At 34.4% G+C, this 19,537-nt stretch overlaps 1 protein-coding gene across 3 annotated transcripts; it reads right to left on the minus strand.

Annotated features, from left to right (window-relative positions):
• Positions 1–3,627: 3,627 nt before the first annotated feature.
• LOC105032061 (CBL-interacting protein kinase 32) lies at positions 3,628–13,681 on the minus strand. Of its 3 annotated transcripts, none has more exons than XM_073244340.1 (15): positions 13,409–13,680; positions 11,391–11,588; positions 10,578–10,640; positions 9,547–9,618; positions 9,225–9,332; positions 9,036–9,116; positions 7,792–7,845; positions 7,563–7,688; positions 7,386–7,475; positions 6,840–6,995; positions 6,631–6,741; positions 5,626–5,739; positions 5,424–5,480; positions 5,264–5,338; positions 3,628–4,023 (listed from the first exon to the last, which is right to left on the minus strand). In XM_073244340.1, the coding sequence occupies exons 2-15, from the start codon at positions 11,559–11,561 to the stop codon at positions 3,943–3,945; spliced, it is 1,359 nt and encodes a 452-aa protein (XP_073100441.1). In that variant the 5' UTR covers positions 11,562–11,588; positions 13,409–13,680; the 3' UTR covers positions 3,628–3,942. The 3 variants fall into 3 exon arrangements, with proteins under 3 accessions (XP_073100441.1, XP_029116722.2, XP_073100442.1); XM_073244341.1 differs by lacking the exon at positions 3,628–4,023 and adding an exon at positions 4,030–4,219 and having other exon boundaries at positions 13,409–13,681; XM_029260889.2 differs by lacking the exons at positions 11,391–11,588; positions 13,409–13,680 and having other exon boundaries at positions 6,873–6,995; positions 10,578–10,646.
• Positions 13,682–19,537: the final 5,856 nt, after the last annotated feature.

Genomic DNA, 19,537 nt, shown 5'->3' on the forward strand with positions numbered 1-19,537 from the left:
TTCGGCTGGACACTCCTCGATCTTTTGGATGAGGATTCTCCACTTGAAGAGCTTATCTTCTTCTTCACCACCAACTTGATGAACCAAAACGACGGCTTAATTATTCAAGACAAAGAAAAGAGAATCTTTCTCCGGTAATTACAATGATAAAAAAACAACTAGTAGTTAAATGGCAAAAAATCTAACTAGATGGGTAGTCTATTTATACAAATCACCGACAGTATGGATTCGACCATCGAATCATTAGATCTTGCCACTTGGTCAATCTTAGAGTAACGGATCTATGGCTTTTCGTTGCACCCTTCTCTGATTGAGTCACGTGAGACAACCTGCAAAATGTGCCTCAGAACTTACTACCGCCTGCCATATGGCAAGTCCTAGTGAGTTCAGGGACAATCTCCAGATTCCTTCTCTCTAAAGCATCGTTCCGTGACCTTTCGAGCTCCCTCTCGAATAATGGCAGTGTGAGCCACGAAAGGACACATCATTAATTCTCAAAAGCTCTTCCCTCTAAGTACATAATACGGATGCATCCAAGGGGGAACTGGATCGACGGTCAGCTACCAAGATAATTACTTCCTTCGCTCGAAGCCGAAAAGCCATTTCGAACTTAAAAGTGAGGGGCAGATATTATGAGAGTAACCCACTGACCAAATCAACCATTCCCATGGGAGCGGCTAAGGCAACTTGATGGAGCCACATTAGGTGCGGGCTTGAGATCTGAATCCCACACCCATTTTAGATCATCGACTCGATTAGTCATGCGGGTGAAGCCCGCATCAAACACATACGACTAACAATCTTGATCCGAAAGTTGGTGGACAAATTTTTCTCCAAATGAATGGTCAGAATATGGGCCAATGGCCTAGAGAATTAGACCTAACATATCTACAGATTCTGACTAATGGCATATGATTAAATCTCCAGATAAAAGAGAAACGAAGGAGACCCTCAGGTGAGAGAGAGCTAACTCAACAAAAAAGCAAACTAAACAGAGAGCAGAAGAGTATTATGTTCTCTGATATCTTTTCTCTCTCATTTCTCTCTATTATTTTCAAAGCTCTGGCTAACTTAAGCATCAAAGGATCTCCCACTGAAATACCCTCGATGAGTGTAGATTTTCCTTGTAGATTTCTTCTGGCATCCCGGATCCTCGACGATGCCAATCTCCAGCTACATTAGCAATTTTCTGAAGCCTTGCGGCAACAATGATCATCTGCACCATTAGTACTTAGCCTCATCTTGTGTTCAATCTCATCGTGAAGAGGTTTTTTGTCTTCATTTTTCATGATGGGTCAAAACCGGAGTTGAGTTTTCGTTTGCAGGATAAATATATCTACCATGTTTTGCCAGACCGTAGAAAGTCTTACTGGCAATGTCATATTTCAATACCTTGTGCCCAGTTTTTGTCCTGCGCAAGCAATGAACTAGTGGCGATGGGCTGCTCTGTAACTCCTTGTTAGTGAACCAAGGGCATGCTGGGAGAGTTAAGTTCTGAAATGAAAATGAGTAACTCTCCCTCCAACTATTTGGTTAGAGAGAATCTGGTTCTTATTTCCATTTCAGGAGTGAGTAGAAATGTTTTAATCCTCTAAAATATGATCCTAACTTTCTTTTTGATATTTAAATGGCATTCCTTAGATTTATTTAAAAATCAATTTTTTAAAAATATTTCCTTTTTAACTGATTTTCCAAAAAAATATTTAAAAATATTTCAATTCTAATGCTAAATCAAACATGTCGAGAAATATGATCATTATGATTCCACTTTGGCCGTGAACCAAATGCACCCTAATGTTTCATGGTTGATGTTTTACGTTTATATTGCCACACCAACTCTAGAATCTTACATGCCTCATGAACATGCACATAGATGCAATTAATTGGACCGATTTTGATTCAGTTACCTTTTCATTTTCTATGCTTTGAGGTTACATGTCATGTTTCTAAAAATATAATCACCAGATAAGTTGATGTTGGTTTCTTAATTATATATAATTTTGTCTAGACAATTTGTATGCCCCTCGTACCGCTGTTTTTCTGCTACTGCTATCAGTTTCTCTTGAATACCTGTCCAAACTATCCAAACGAGAGGTGTTGGAAGACACTGCCGGGACGTTTCTATCTCATGCAGAGCTTGGATTGTGTTACGGTGTGTGTTGTACGTAGAGAATATGATGCTAGGAGGGACTCTCCGCTTGAGCCCTCAGTTTATTTTTGTTCCTTCTATGATTCAAGGACCATCTCTGTTTTGGGGCTTTTGAGTGCCGGCAATCTTAAAAAGTTTTAGTATTTTTTAATCGTCTTTGCCCATATACGAATGCTGTAGACTGAATCACACAAATTCTTTCTTTCTTTTTTTTTTTTTATTGTAATTGGGAGGCAGAGCCACCCAGATATTCGATTAATGGTAAGTTTAAATTACAAGAACATCACATGCACTTACAAGTTTGATAAGGGTCTGTGCTGTGCTTTATGTTAAAGCACACCACCAAGAAGGATACGCTGGTGTGCCAGTGGTGTGAAAACTCTCTCTTTACATTGGGCAAGATGATCCTATAGTCTTCCAACCATGTACAGATGAACAAAATGTTTCCAAGGATCACACAAATTCTTGTTTCTTTGTATGTTTTGTGATTAATTTGCTAATCCTAGATCTAGCTTCTTCTCGATTTCTCTTGTTGTTGCTACACGACCATAGATAACCGGTGCTTGAAAGACTCAAAAGTCATTGTTTCTTTGGATTGCCATCATTCTGGTAATCAGGTTCAGAAGCTAAAAGTTTTTCATGTGCAAACTTCTCACTGCTGATGATCCAATTAACACGGTTACTGCAGCTCCTCTTGCCCAGGTTTCATGTATTGCTGCTCCAAAGTGGCTTCCCATTTTTTTCCTAAATGCCTATTTCTGGGGTAATATGGGAGCAGCTTAAAGCAAAAATAAATATTAAAGGATGGCCTGGTAGATCCAATCCTCTTGAAAATATTTAAAAACTCTTCATTGCAACACAAGATATAGAGTATAGATAAGTATTAATTCAGAAACACTCAAAATTTTCTAGCAAATTGTTTCTGCATCAAAGTGTGGAATTAGGAGAGAGCAATCCAAAGACAATTGATAAGAAAACTCATGATAACAGGTCCCCACCCCCAACCCCAAAAAAAAAAAAACTTAACGAGATTTGAACCCATAACCTTCAGCTCTGATAACAAATTAATTAACCAATTAATTCTAATATTTAAAAAAATAGAAAAGGGGTCAACAATACAAATCAGGCTTTAACAGGTACCATCCAGAAAATCTACAGGGTGTTACAAATTATTTTCCTTCCTATTTTCACACTTGGTCCTGGCAGCATGGCCACTTAGGTCTAAATAATCCAAGCGAGACACTACTAAGGAACCGAGTGAGGTATCGGCTCAGTGTTCACAATCACATTTCACTACCAACAAACCTTCTGTATCTTTTTCCTGATTAATCTTCATTTGCAGAACCTATTTGAAACCAAAGAAACAGATAAGTTGCAGAAACAACCAAAAAGATGATTGCAAATGAAAGCGAGCACTCTATGGATATAGAGAGCCTGGGTTCATTTCTTCAAGCAAAGGTAATCGATCTATATACCAGTGCCGGAAAAGAGCTCTTTATATATAGGATCAACAGTACTGTACAAAGTCCATGAAACTCATTCCTGTTTTGTTCTCTCCAACAATAATACAGAAAAAACAAAAAATAAAACAATCAAACAAGTTTGACTCAACATTTACAATGGTACAGTCATAACAGAAAGTAAGGGAAAAAAAATGCAGCAGGGAATCACGCACCAGCCGGTATGAGGACTAGATGCTGACAGGCTGCTCCGGGGGGCAAAAAAACCAGGGGACCAGAAGCTAATATCTTTAGTGAAAAGATAAAAGAGCTCTCCCTCATCTTCAAGCTGCATCATTTGGCAGCATTATCTTGCATATCCTCTTCAGATTTCCAAACAACATCCTTCAGGCTGCTGGAGAGAGTCTTATAAAACTGCAGGCACAAAAGGAGTTACGATCAGCTGAACTGCTGAAGCAATCATGAATTTCCTCAAAAGTAGTTATATAGAAGGACAAGTAAATGTTATTGCCCATATTTAGCGCTTCCAGCCAGAAAAATAGGAGCTGGAGGGGAACAAGAGAAGACTGAAGGCTTCATAAACTTTAATGCAGTTTCACAGCTTGGAGCACTGCAGGACATGGAACAGGTTTAATATATTATCAAACAATCACTGCTTCTATCCTTAACTCATGACTGATGATTTTGGGGTAATACTATGGTGTACATGGCAGACAAATGATGCTTTGCTATATAATCTCATGTACCACATGATATCTGCTGCATCACTTTTACGAAGCTAGGCAGGTAGCACACACGCAGATGAGAGAAAGTGGTTAAGAGTTCATTTTTAGTATATCACAAAGTCATCCATGTTAGATAACCATCAATATTTGATTAAAGATGAAATTTTAGTCTCAAAATGAAGCCTTTTCTTGAAATTGTTTGATTGAAAACACATATAGATGATGGTTACTTAAATACAAAATAAGTACACATATAAATTTACTTGTATGTACTTTGTCGAGTTAGACGCTTTGAAACAAACATTACACTTCTTTGGCAGCGTCACAGTGAGTGGGCTAATTCAAGAAAAGTCAAGACAGGGTTTACAGATCAGAAACGATTAGTTTTTTTTAAAAAAAAAAGAAAAAAGAAAAATCTGTTTGTATATGTTTGAGTTTATCAACTATCAAGTAAAAGACAAGCAACAAAATATACATTACATTATTAGCAATTTAGCATTAGTTCATGTGTCACTCAGAAATTAGCCAGCTCAAAAAGTACTGTATTTCTTTCTAAGCAACAATATTGCAATATTGTGGGAAAACATTCATATGAGAAGTTGGATAATAAAAATAATAAAAGCTAAAAAGTCAAAATTCTATCACTATGTTCAAAGAATGGCATGAATCAAGATCTGCTTAAAGGTGTCCAACCACAACCAGTCAGCAGCACTGACATCATACAAATGAGTGATCTCTAGAACTGTATAAAATCACGGTAATATGCCATCAAATTGACAATCTAGATACAACAATCCAGTTCCTCCAACCATGTAGAAGATTCAGCCAACTGTCTAGATATATTCTCTTCTTAGAAATACAAATGTCTCCCATGTTCATCCAATCAACTACAAGAAATCATTATACTTGGTCAAAAATTATGACAGTACCTTGTGGAACTCCAGAGTATCTCCTTTAGCTTTCCGTACCTCAACCATATGAAGAGAAGGAGCTACTTGAAATACCTGAAAGTCATAATACAAGAGTTAGAACAAAAAAAATCAACTTATTAGCTTTCAGCAATTAAATCCAGTACGAACTTGATCATACCTCAGTAGCAACATTGAGGTTCCCCTTTCTTCCAGCTTTCATGTTTTGCAGCCTCATCTGAAAGAGGAAGAGTTATTTAATGGAAAAACATGAGAGGTAGATCTACAACGTCACCTTTAGGTCCTCTACCATGAAGACTGACACAGACCCTCTAACATGTTATAAGAATAGGTTGTTGCACTCAGTCCTGCACATGACTCACCTTGTAATTTTTCCTCTGAACATTAAAGCCCAGCGGCTTTGCAGCTTCTTCAATCTTACTAATGATTTCATTGGCTGGACATTTTGATGTAAATCTGGTTTCTCTCTTGAATTCCTGTCACAAGTAAGAGTGCATGGTTTAGAATCTTATATCCATGATGACCAGCAAAACTAAGCCTACTTATACTAATAACATTAAACATTCCATATAAGAAAGAGATGTGATAAAGCATCTTAAGAGAAATTTGAGTTTGGAATAAAATAAAATAAGGTTGTTCATGAACAACTTAAGATACCTATAATGATCCAGGAACTCACCAAAAAAAGTTAGCCAAAAAGGTATTATTTCAGGTTGTAAGATCTCTCCAATGCACAGTCAATGTAAGACCAAGCACACATCTACATGGGTCCTTACATACCCCACAACCTTTTAAGCCCGGCAACCTTGCCAAAAGATAGCCCCTTTTTTATTTCATGGTTGATCACGAGTAGGTCATACGTTTGTGATTGTGTTTTTAATTACACCCTTTGTCTAGCAAGAATGACAGGACTTAAACAAAGAGATTACACCGGAGATTGGATTGCATCCTTTGTTGCCGAGCACACCGGAGACTGGACCTGGCATTAGGGCGACGCTTGTCCACGAGCCCTGAAGGATATTTTATATCCTGATTTCTTAGGTTGTACTCACACTAGAATGGTGTGATCTCCCGTATGAACCAAAAAAAAAAACGAAGAGAGTGTGCGAGGACTTATATATGCGGGCATGAGTTTGGTACTACATTATTTGTGTGTTGGGGGAGTGCTTGGAAATTTAAATAGGGCCAGGGATCCTATAACAACTATTGGCTAGCATATTTTTGTGAGGTCCAGGATCATTGCAATACCAGCAACTAATAATATCACATTCCAAAACATACAGAAAAATTGTAAGTGCATTAATTTATCTATTGCCTAAACATAGAAATGGTAATGACCAACTACAAAAAAGCATTAGTGTTTCAACCTGTTCTATGTCAAACAAATTGCCAAGATTTAGCCCCTTTGACATTGAAATCAACTCAAATGCGTTCATAGCTGCTGGCTGGTCTTCTTTCTTCTCTGTTACATGGTGTTCCTGAAATAAAGGTAACACATGTAGTAAATACCATTTTAGCCATGACCACCACAACAGCATGTACCAAATGAAGGGAACAGAAAAAAAAAAGCTTTTACTGTAATTGCTCCCGGAGCTCGTCTTCGACTCACTTCTGAGTCCTTGAAAGCAGCATCCACATCATCCAGATTTGCATCATACTTCTCCCCAAAGACTGGTGGCTTATAGCCTTTCTTGAACCATTCATCCTCCAGTATCTCAGGGATAGTTATTCGCTGCCATGAGTCACAACAGTTCAAGATAGGTAATAACAAATTTTGCCCTTTTAGACATTGCAAAGACATAATTTTCTGTCACAGTATATGACTAAAATGAGCTGTCTACCTTTTTCTCCCTTTTATTTTTCTGTGTGCCAATCTCAGAATCTTATTAATTACAATATATGACTGATAATTATATACTATGACTAATAAGAAACCAATCCAGAATAGTCAAACCAGCTCCTATTTTTCCATCTGTGATTCAATGTTAACTGTGATTCTTATTAATATGTATGAGAATCAGCATCTAACACTAGTTTATGAATCAAATCACAAAATACTCGCTACTGCATTAAAGGTTATCTAAAAAAATACTGTTTAATTTTATTCATAAAAGCAACTTACTGTCATCGGGTTTGGATCAAGGATTCTTGCCAACAGCCTCATGGCGCCAAAGGTAAGCCAAGATGGGCATGTAAATTCAGCAGCTGAAATCTGCACCCAAAAAGAGAAATTTTTAGAAGAGGAAGAGAATGTAAGAATGCATGGAATCCTAAATCCTAGATATAGCATAATGCTCACTTTCTTATACAAGGTCATAAGATTAGAATCCTCGAAAGGCAAGTACCCTGCTAGCAATACAAAAAGAATGACTCCACATGACCATAAGTCTGCAGTTGCCCCATCATAGCCTCGATCATTGAGGACCTAAACAGAGGGAAAAGGAAAATTGGACTTGACATGATTTAAAAAAGAAGATGGGCAGAAGACATATTTGCCAATGTTAAAATCATAAAACTGCCATCTGCACCTCTGGAGCAACATAGTTTGGAGTTCCACAAGTAGTGTGAAGCAAGCCATCATCCTGAAGGAAACAACATTAATGGTTGAAACTCGATTAAGTTTTGAGAAGTAATGATTAATTAAAACGTAATGATATGATAACTTATCTAAGAAGTAACTAGCAGATCTCATAATTCATGAAAAAAAATGAGGTTAGAGTTCTAGCATCCTTTTTATCTTGGAGTGAATAATTCAACAATCTTATGACTTAGGGCCACCAAAAATTAGTCTAGCAATTAGTAGACCTGAAACTTACGATAAATTTATTAAGTACCAAGATATCAGTTTTATTTAAAATTTTAAAAGTTTACAGTGCGAGAAATATAGGAAAGATTAGGACTTTTGTCCAATTGAAATTGTACTTATGATCTTATGATAGGTGCTTTAGTTGGGTCAATAATAGTTTACAGTTCCTTTATTCAAGTACACAAAAACCCCAGCATAACATTGCCCTCTATTGCTTTCGTCCTAGAGAAATGCAGCAAAGGACCTGTTGCCACACACTTGGCAACTTGGCATATATCATTCACACTTATAAAGTTTAAAGATGGCAAATGCATCCTCTGGCGGCAAGCAGATCCACGAACAATATCTTGAAGTTTCTTTTGCAGCTCAAATAGTAACCCCAAGCTCCTCCAGTTGCTTCTCTTCCTCTCTGTGACTTCTGTTATTTATCGGTCATCTGACCCTTTCTTTGACCATTTCATTCCCTTCATGACATGATTGATGGGTTAATCTCATCATTTACATCGAAAAATTTAAAAAGTATTCTTCAATGACAAACTTAAAGGACCAGTATTTACACGAAAAGGAACCATGGTCTCTTGTCATTATATAAATTTTTGTTCAATAAATGAAGGCTGGCTGTGTCCATATGACATTTGTGTTTCATGTTATGCAGAGGAAGGGAAAATGTTAAATAATCTTGGCACTGTTACAATTTTTTATAAAAAGAAAAGCAAAATTGCTTATATGAAAAATTAATAATTATTGTCCAAAAAGAAAAAAAATTACTAAAGGGCCCATATAACACGTAAACTATAAGACTCAATATTACCAGGTTTGTCAAAAAGTGTTACGTTAATGCTTTGAATCAAGAAACTTCTGAAATAGTCTATTGCAATCTCAACACAGAAACATCGATCAAGAAGCTGTAAAGAATTATTATCTAGAGCCAAGTCGAGAACCAAGACTTTGAGCATGTAAAATTACCCTGACTTGTTGGGATAGTGCACTTAATCCAAAATCAGAAACTTTGAGATTTCCAAACGCATCAAGTAGTAAATTTTCCGGCTGCACAGACATGTCGAAGGATATCAAGATTTATTTTTTCAGCATAAAGCCCTGAGCAACTTAAAAGAATCAGGGATGTGTAAGGCATCTAAGAATCAAGCAGTTCACCTTTAAGTCACGGTGGTATACACCTCTGCTATGGCAATAATCAACAGCATTAATTAGTTGTTGAAAATACCTTCGTGCTTCATCCTCCCTCATTCGCCCATGGTTGACCTTCAAATTTGAAATTTTTAAGCACTATCAGCACTGGAGTTAATAGGAGGAAGGTTGCAACAATGTACCAAAAGAAAGTTCTACATATGCATGAAGATTTAGTGTACATTTTTGTCAGCATGCTAGGACATTTTGTAACTTTTGAATCAATAATTTCACCTCATGAATAAAATTTCTTTTAACTCCAACATAGAAGGAAAAGTTTCACACTTACAATTTTGTCGAAAAGCTCTCCCCCTGTGACATATTCAAGCACAAGGAATATCTTTGTTTTGCTTCCCATGACCTGAACAAAGAAATTAGATGATAAATAGAAGAGTGGTGGAAAGATGGATATGAACAGAAAGTTGTCATAGTCTTACCACATTCATAGATTTTAGAATTCTAGGTTGTATTTATCATCAACTAAAAAATGTACCTGACTAATCAAAAGTGAAGACAACAAGGCCTCTATTGCCATATAGAGTTTATAAATGAATAGCACCGAAAGGATTGATGCATGTGAGTGGTACACAGATCTGAATCCAGCAATAAGCTGGATCACCACATGGACTGGAACTTGGAAACAGCCCATACTCCTAATGACTGGATCACTCTAAACCTCCAATCAGATTGACCTTTTTTGAGACTGAAATGTTGCTGGAGCACTATCCAATTTTCACATTCATTCTTTGAATAAACTTAAACCTACAATCAAGAAGAACTTTGAGCTACAGTTCCGAAATCTGTGCCTTGTGGACCTGTAATTTTTGCCTCTGTGCATGAAATAGTAAAATTAGTCTATTATATTACGTCATTTATCTTCCAGTATGGTAGGTTTAGCTTAATCCAAACCTGGAGGGCTCTAAACAAACTTCAGTGTAATAATGATGACAAAAATGTTGTTAGAAATCTAGAATGTTTTGTGGAGGCAGAGTGGTGGTTTTTTTATGGACTGATAAGGACATTCTCCTTTTAGTGAATTCACTCACTGGGACCTATCTCATTTTAGAAATTATTGTGCGTATGGATGCATATATGTCTCAAACTTGTTCTGTTATGTATAATATGGATACACTGGCATGTACACATACATGGCACCTTGATACACATCAAGGACTCACACTTGATACACCTAAACATAAACAGTTTTTCCCTTGTTGTTACATCAGTCATGACCTATTGCTTTGCTCAAGTAATGATGTGAGACTGCCAAACTATAGGTGCCAAATGACCACCATCGACAACAAAGGTTTTGAAAAATACCTCATATAGGCGAACAACATTAGGATGCTTTATTAACTTCATGGTGGCAATTTCCCGCTTAATCTGCATATAAGTATAAAACTATCCCTTAGTAATGAGAAGGATTGAGAATTAAGAAACAAAACACCTATTTTCAAATCAAATAACTATTAAAATGATAAGAGAAAAGGGATTATAAACAAGCCATGAAGAAATTGTTGTGCTTTAGGTAATATTACAGTAAGGCTCATTGGAAGTCACTGTCAATGTGAATACTTGAATCAGCTAAGGATATCATTACATGATAAACATTCTTATCAATATAAAAAAATGGTAAAACATATTCCAAAAAGTAGCATAAAGAAGTAGAGCTCAAGGAAAATCCTCATGAAACAAGGCTCTCAGACTGGCTGATTCAGTTCAGAGGAAAATGTTGAGTATCAGGTTAAATATATTCCAATGACACACAAACTGACACATGTGGTGCACATTATAAGCACTAAAGTATCTGTTCTTGTAGTAATGCTACTTCAATGTAAGTGCGTTTTGTGTATAATGTAAACTTAACCATCCATTATTTGCAGCACCAAGGTAACCTCATCTTTTCAATTCTATTTTTTTCTCCTTTTCTTTCTGTTTTGGGTTGGAGGGGGTTGGGTGTATGGAGCATATAGGCAGACCCAATAGCATTAAGGGCTTCCCAATACATCAGCGATATTAACTTAGGCTTCACCAAATGACACAGAAATGCCCTCCATACATGCATAAGAAACTAGCTAGAAATAACATAAACACAAAGCTTAAATAGAGTGCCAATAATGCTGCCCGAAATACCTGCTCAACCAGTTTGTTCTTGAGAACCTTCTCCTTATCGAGAATCTTGATGGCAACAGGATCCCCTGTTTCAGAGTTCCTTGCAAATTTGACCTTTGCAAATGTCCCTTCCCCAATTGTCCGACCTAGCTCAAACTTGCCAACACGACGCTTCACTTTGGCTGTACTCATTTCTGTCTTGTATCTCTGATGTGTTTTCTGGAGAAATCAATAAGTGATCTCAAAGTACGCCTTTACAATTATATGTGGACTAGATGGTTATTTAAGCAGAAGCCACAGTCAGGCCAGAAGAATTTGACCAAATATGATATTTACAAGAGAAAGTCCGAATCCAGACCAGGTCAGAAGAGATTTATCTTTCCTTGAGATGAGACCTTGGGCTAGCATAACTAGATCAAGTCAATAATTATGAATTAAACTCGTAATGAAGATCAAAGAACTCATCTTTCACATGAAATGCAATACATTGGGAAAAAAAATTCCATGACAAGTGAAATGCCAATTAAACAAGTGGGGAAGAAAAGGGAACGTCTAAGGGCCAGACAGTTCAACACGATTAAATTCACTACATTAAGGCCTGTGCGCTCTTGATCAAGAATCCAAGATACCCCCTTTACAATGGAAAACAACAAATGGCTAGTGCAGATATTATGAGAAATTTTTAAAATTTCTAGAAGTATCCACACACAAAAATGCAAAGAAACTGCTAATGAAACTGAAATATGACAGCACAAATGTTTATATTACAACTATTGGTTATCTATCCAGCATCCTGCTATAGATTTGTTTGGGAGCTCAAAAGGTTTTCCTTTATCACTTTGATAAAATGAGAACTTTCGAAGCCAGTAAGCAATATCTTTGAGATTTGAATTCTTGAAGCAAATGGATCCAAAATATTGCAGTGTAGAACTTTTTTTTTAAAAAAAATTCATCATGTCATAAACAACATAATATTGACAACAAAACTGGATCACAAACCTACACTCCAAACACAGAAATACAAGGAGAAACTAACAACCTCAAACTACTACGCTTGGAACTAAAACCTTAGACCTTCAAAGGTCATTCCATGGTTTCAGACACAGAAATTGAAAGATCAAAAACCTAGGCACAAGTGTCAGAGGACTTCATATCACCATACATACATACATACATACATATGATGTCATTTTTATATACATCACAAATGACGGCCATTTTTAAAAGTGGCATCAAAGTGTAGATAAAGGTAGAATGAAAGAATGGAATATCCGCTGATTTTTTTTTTTTTTTAATGGTAACCCAAATTAAAAAGAAGAAGAAGAAGAAGAAAGCTACTGCCTTCTTATTAAATATAAAACGGATAGATATAACAAAAGAGAACTAAAACAGAAGGAATCAAAGTTTCTGAGACATATTAAACAGTCAAATCAAAGAGAACATCCTACAACTTGCAATCCACCAACTGCATCCTACCGCAAGCTCGTAGAAGCTTCCAAACTGAACGAGGAAACATGTATTGAAAAAAAAAGAGGAAGAAGAATATGCATATATAAGAAGAAGTCTGCAACAAGAGAGGGTCAGATTATCAATCACAATACTCATACTTGAAGAAAAAAATCCCCCCCCAAAAAAAAAAAGGGAAAAAAGGGAATTAAATCCCGACGAAATTAATTAGATCCAAGGAGAAGGTTGTGTTTTGCATTACAACAAGCACAAAAAGACAATTAAAGGCCTTTTCAGCACGAAAAAGCAGGTAGATAATCCAATCTTCTGACATGGAAGAAACGGGAACTTTTCAATCCTTGCATCTCTGATCGACACCCAAATTTCCCTTTCTTAATGTATACAACACCAAAATAAAATTTCAAATCCCACTTTTCACAATCCCTGTAGGAACAAAATCCACATGCTAATTACCAAGAAAAAAAGTCTCTTTTTTTTTTCTTCAAAGAGAAATGTTCGAGTAAAATTTATACTCAATACATAGTGAAGGGGGTAAAAAGAAACAGCGACAGAGAGAGAGATCAAGAACCCACCTTTGCAAACCAATCCAGAGGCTCCGAACCCAATGGAAGAGGAGCAAAACAGAGGAAAACTTATAACTTGGTGCTCTCCAGAGAACCAGCTAACAGATAGTTTCCTCCAATTTCCGGCTTTTGGGAGCTGGAGTGGACCAAGAAAGCAAAACTATGACGAGGAAAAGCAGCAGAACAATAAAGATGAGAACAGAGGCTGCATGTGAGGCCAAGACACGGCAGTGACCATAAGCAGTTAGAGAGGCAGGGGGGCGGAGGGGTGAACCCCGCTGTAAACCCAATTCCATGCAACTATTCCTTTTCTGGGTGTCGGAGTGTAGGGACCACCGTCCCAAAAATTATTAGTTGGAACAGTAACCATAGACCACTAATAATTTAATCTTCTTGTCTCCTCTTTCTTTATTTTTGTTTGTAATAACAGTAGTTATATACATATATATATTTTTCTCTCCCTCTCGTTTCAATTAATAAATTATTTGTGGTCCAAGGTTCAAGCCTAACTAATATTTTTTTTTCCGAACCTCTATTTTATCTGTGCTCGGAATGATGGTGACAAAATGCTTGGCCACCCAACTCTCCTTGTCTTCTCTCTAATTTTTATTTAGTTTTTTTTTTTTTACTTAAGATTTGGTTTATGAAGTATCTCTCCCTCTGGAGGATTCCAAAAGTCCTTTGAATAAAAAAAAAAAAAAAAACTATGATACTGACGTTGCTATATTAATTTTTTTTTGATATCCTAACTTAATCTTGGATGAGAAACGTGCATTCTTTGTGAATCTATTAAAAATATATTGATCCAATTTAAAATGTATTGAAATAAAAATTAAAATAATTTTATTTTTTATTATATTTATTTATAATTATAATTGAAATCAAAATAATTGATTAAAATATTTTTTAAAATTGATAAAATAAAAAAAATATTTTTAATAAATTAATTTTTTAATATAAATTTAGTAAAATATAATTTTAATATTTAAGAAATAAATGAGATTTTATTTTAGAAGATCGAGATATTCCTATTTTTCTTGAAATAGGAATGAAAATAGAACCAAATGTGTGGCGTGATCGTCATTTATTACTATTTCTATTTCAAAATTCAACTTCACTCAATTAAATATATCCAAAAAATCCGGAGGCACGGTTCCGGCCGGCGTGATGTATATCTAGGCATATTTTATTTGGATTTGATCTAAAATTCAATAAAATCTGAAGTGGGGCCAGCAATTCCGGCTTCCACATTGGATTCATTAATTGGAGATAAAATAGTAAATAACTAAGTATAACAATTGCAACAGGCAATAGATCGGACAAATTAGTTGATGCCTTGCAGGAAGCTCACAAATTTAACAGCTTTCCGAATGACTTGCAGGGGGAGCATGCGGGGCTTGGGAAAGGGGCAAAACATGGATGAACATAATGAATTTGTTTTGCCTCTCTGTCTTCTTTTATTTTTTTTTAATGAAAACAGAGGGAGCTTTGCGCCTTATCTTATATAAAAATATGATAACTATAAGAGAGAAATTTTTTTGTGCGTTACAAGCGGTGTAAAAAATCTGACATGAAGTATACTATTTTATATAATCAATCCATATAGCCACTATTTTTCAACATGTATTTAATATCAACAGTTCTGTTTGTTTGCTTAAAATTTTTGTATGACGAAAATATTTCTGTCCTTTGAAAAAAATTATAATATCCGATGATATATTATGACTTTTTATACGCAGGATGTCATAATGTAGTCTAAAAAATTATAACATCCTGTGCATATTATGATATCCTGCATCAAATTGTGACTTCCTGCATACAAGATGTCGTCATATTGTTCATGATGTCATAATATGCCTCGGAATATCATAAGATAGAAGGAGCATTTTTATCCAACTACTTTCCAACGTATATTTAATACTTAAAGCTTTATTTTTTTCGTTTGAAAATTTTGAATTACGAAAATACTTCTATTTTTTGAAAAAAATTACAACATCCTATGCATATTATGACATTCTGCATTATATTATGACATCCTGTAGATAAAAATTATGATTTTCTAGATGTAGGATGTCATAATTTTTCTAAAAAATAGAGACATTTTCATCATTCAAAATTTTAAATCAAAAAATAAAACTACAGACATTAAATGTGTGTTGGAAAGTGGTGACTATGTGGACCAATCAGACAAGATGATGCACTTCATATCAGATTTTTTGCACCGCTTATGGTGCATAAAGAATTTTTTCAATGAAAAATTTTCTAATTTGAGTGATCGGGTCACAAGCTTTAACCAATTGAGTTAGCTGAACAGGGTAGCTCCAAATGCATAGCCCACTATTGATACATGGATAATCTACTCTATGGGTTAGTGTTGTGGCCCGAAGCTTATGGCTTGGTACATGAGATATTATCCACTCTGAACCATGGATCTCACGATTTTGTTTTTCAAAAGATATCTTATAAAGAAAAAGTCTATATATGGATGGAAGATACCCTCTTTATTTTTATAATAGACCGGTATACAAGCAGGAAGAGCTCTATAGTTACAAGGGCAGTCCCATTTCTGGTATGATACTATTACGATCGAGAATTCATGGCTTGACATGTGAGGTATTGTCTACTCTGCCTTATGGATCTTGCAGTTTTGGCCTTCAAAAGGCGTCTTATATGGAATGAATGGTCTCTTCCTATATAAATCAAAATTTCTTTTGACTCACAAGTAATATGGAACTAATAATACCCTCTCTTCTACACCATAACAGTTAATATCCCTTTACCTTTTGTTATGATTTTAAGCAAGGTTTAAACAATGATTGTTATAGCTTTATAATAATTTTTAATAGTTACATATACATTATATATATATATATATATTCTCATTATTTTATTATAATGATTGTTATATATTTTAGATAATAGTTATTATATGATATTTTTACTATGCATTTGAATAAAATATATTCTTTTAAATTTAAGTCATCATACTAGCCAAGAGATTTTTTTGAGGAAAATAAATGAGCAGTGACTTGAGCAAATGATGTAGTTATTTTTTCTTTTATTTTTTTTACAATGGCCGGTAATGACTGTTGTAGGCTTGTAGCTGCCAGTGCTTTATTCTTAATTAATAGAACCCCGTGGACCACATCTAGGATGATGGATTGCAACAAAAAAATAGTGGTCTTGGAGGGGAATCCTTTGCCCAGGATATGGGTGTCACGGAAAATTTGTTTCTAAGTTCATAAATTGATTTTTTCATTTCAAAAAAATTAAGAGATGTTTGATTGGAAAGAGTGAGAGTTTGAAATCAGAATCGAAATAGATGATTTCAATTTCAATCATTTGGTTGGGAGAAGTCCCTTTCTAATTTCAATTTTAAGATGAAATAAAAATGACTCGATCTATATAGAACTCAATCTCTACTCTCTTCCATAAATTCAAATTTTCATTCTGATTCTGATTCTGATTCTAAGATAAAATGGAAATGGTTCAATTTATATAGAACTCAATCCCTACTCTTCTCTATAGATTCAAATTTTTATTTCAATTTCGATTCCGATTTTGATTCCGGTCACGAATCAAATGCTTCGGGAGATTTGACCATTTCGATTCCGATTCCAAGCCATTCTGATTTTCATTCTCATTCTAATTTCAGTTGCGAACCAAACATCCCTTTAGAATTAAAATAAAAGTCACCCATTCCGATTCCGATTCTAAATCTCCACTCCCTCCAATCAAACACTTCCTAAATTTAATATGCAATAAAATGTCTTGTTAACTTAGAGCATCCCAAAATCCTAATAATAAGAATTACTCTTGACTTTTTAAGTTTTATTATTAATATTATTTAGTTCATTTTGCTAAAGAAATCTCATGAAATTAAACATTCTTTAGAGTTGTGCGGCGAACAAGGTAGCAATTCAATTAAAGGAATAACGATTTACAATTTTTTAGAGAGAATGCAAAGGAGATCCCCAATTGCATGTTATCCAGATCCAAATACCAATAAGAGATACAATTTGCAGACTTAACTAAAATTCTTTTGTTGCTAGGCGAACGGGGCAAGCCCCAATTCACAATTTATAATTATGTACAATTTTATTAACTTAACTTTGTTGTGATCCATCTCACTGCTCAGTAAATTTGACATTGTAATGGCCATTGTTATCAATGTCACACGGACACTAACAAGAGAATCATGTTTGAAGTTGTATCCATATATCTATCTTGACAAGAGAGAAAAAAGAAATATATAAATACATAGAATAAACTATATCTTGACTAGATTATATATGCATATCTTAAATATTATTTATTTAAATATGGAAATAAATATTAACAGATTATTATTTTTTAAAGTTTTTCAATGTATATGTTTGTCATTTAAATTTTCTAGTTAACTTAATGATATAAGATATTTTATAATGTTATTTCAATACTTGTATCATTGGTCGATCATTAAAAAATATATTAGCGATTACTTCTAACATAAAATGAAGTATCAAATTCATTACCAAAAATATTGGATTTGAACAATTGTTAAAATGACAATTATAGGACTTTATAAGCATGCAAGCATCGGATAGGTATTTGGCTTATATATATCCAACATGGTTCTTTCGAGCTCAATGTGAGTGTCCATGTAACACATAGTATTTTGCAAAATAAGTATGTTACATGACAATAATATGTATATTTGATAACTATTATAGATATGTCATATGATAGTTAATTTACCATTTTTTGACATTTTTATTGATGCAGAAATTTTATACATTAAATCGTTACCTTATTATCTTTAGCTGTTATATGATATTTTGTCTAAATTGCTTATATCACTCCATGAAACATAGCAATTCAACATTTGTTTAGAGTAGAATATTGGAATCTTTTATATTTGACTTTCAATATCTTATTATGATTGAAGCGCCACATTTTCTTCCAATTTTTATTTAACATCTCGTCATTTATTTTAATTTTCATATGTGTATTCAGCTAGGCTTCCGAAGCTAATCTAATCATGAAATAATTGCAAAATTCAATCTAGTCGGATGATATCGGATTAGTGTTGTCCCACTAGATTTCTTTTGTCTTTTTTTTTTTTGGATAAAAAAAATGATGGAAATAGATATAGACAGGAGATGGAAGATTTGATATACAAAAATATTTAATTTTATTTATTTAATTTTTTTATCAAAAAAATATTTAATTTTTAAAAAAATATTTTAATGCATAAAACAGATTTTATAAAAATTGATATTTTTAATAAAATAATTTTTATTATTAGATATTAAATTTATAATTTTAGACCATCATACCGTCCGTCAAAGAGAGCAAGCAAAATCAATATTTTCATTTGACTCTTCTCTCTCCTCATTTTAAACCTCAGTTCAGAGATGGTGATGCCATACCTCCATGAACACGACTCCCCACCCTCTTGTTGTTTTTTTTTTTTTTTTTTTTTTTTTTTTTGTTCTTAGTTTGGAAGAATATTCTTGATATTTTTTTTTTTATAAGATTATAATGATCGAAGTAAGCAGAACCTTTGTATTACCCAAAAAAAAAAAAAACTATTGTAGAAAGAGTACTTGTCACGTGCCGACGAGACATTGAGATATTTCTTGAAAGCGGGAAAACTTTGCAGAACGTTCTAGAAAACCTGGAGTTACCTGCGAGGTTTAAAAGAATAACGGTCAAAACATTCGGGCGAAGGTTGGGTGAGCCGTTATCATTTTCTTTCGGGAAACAAGGAAATTGATAAATAGTTGATTAAAGCCCATAATATTGTATCAATGAAATTTATAAAAGTTATTATTCTATTCTAAAATTTATTTATTCAAGACAAATTTTGACAAAAAGCCATCGGCTATTTATTGCAATAGAAACTAATGGTTTCGAATGAAAGCCTTGCATTGGGGAAGACTTGACTTATCTTGCTCACCTAAGAAAGTATTGAACAAGCCAACAAGATAATGGTAGAGCTATCCCCCTTGTAATGTCTAATTCTCTCTTATATATTATACCAAACATTTTTTTTTCAAATCTCCTATCAAACTTTCCTAATAATTGTAACAGTTTTGTCCTATACTATTGATTTGCTTGGTTACCTCATACTTCAAGTTGACAAGACAACCTAGA

The sequence above is a fragment of the Elaeis guineensis genome, chromosome 10 (genome assembly GCF_000442705.2).
Source record: "Elaeis guineensis isolate ETL-2024a chromosome 10, EG11, whole genome shotgun sequence".
Taxonomy (NCBI): Eukaryota; Viridiplantae; Streptophyta; class Magnoliopsida; order Arecales; family Arecaceae; genus Elaeis; species Elaeis guineensis.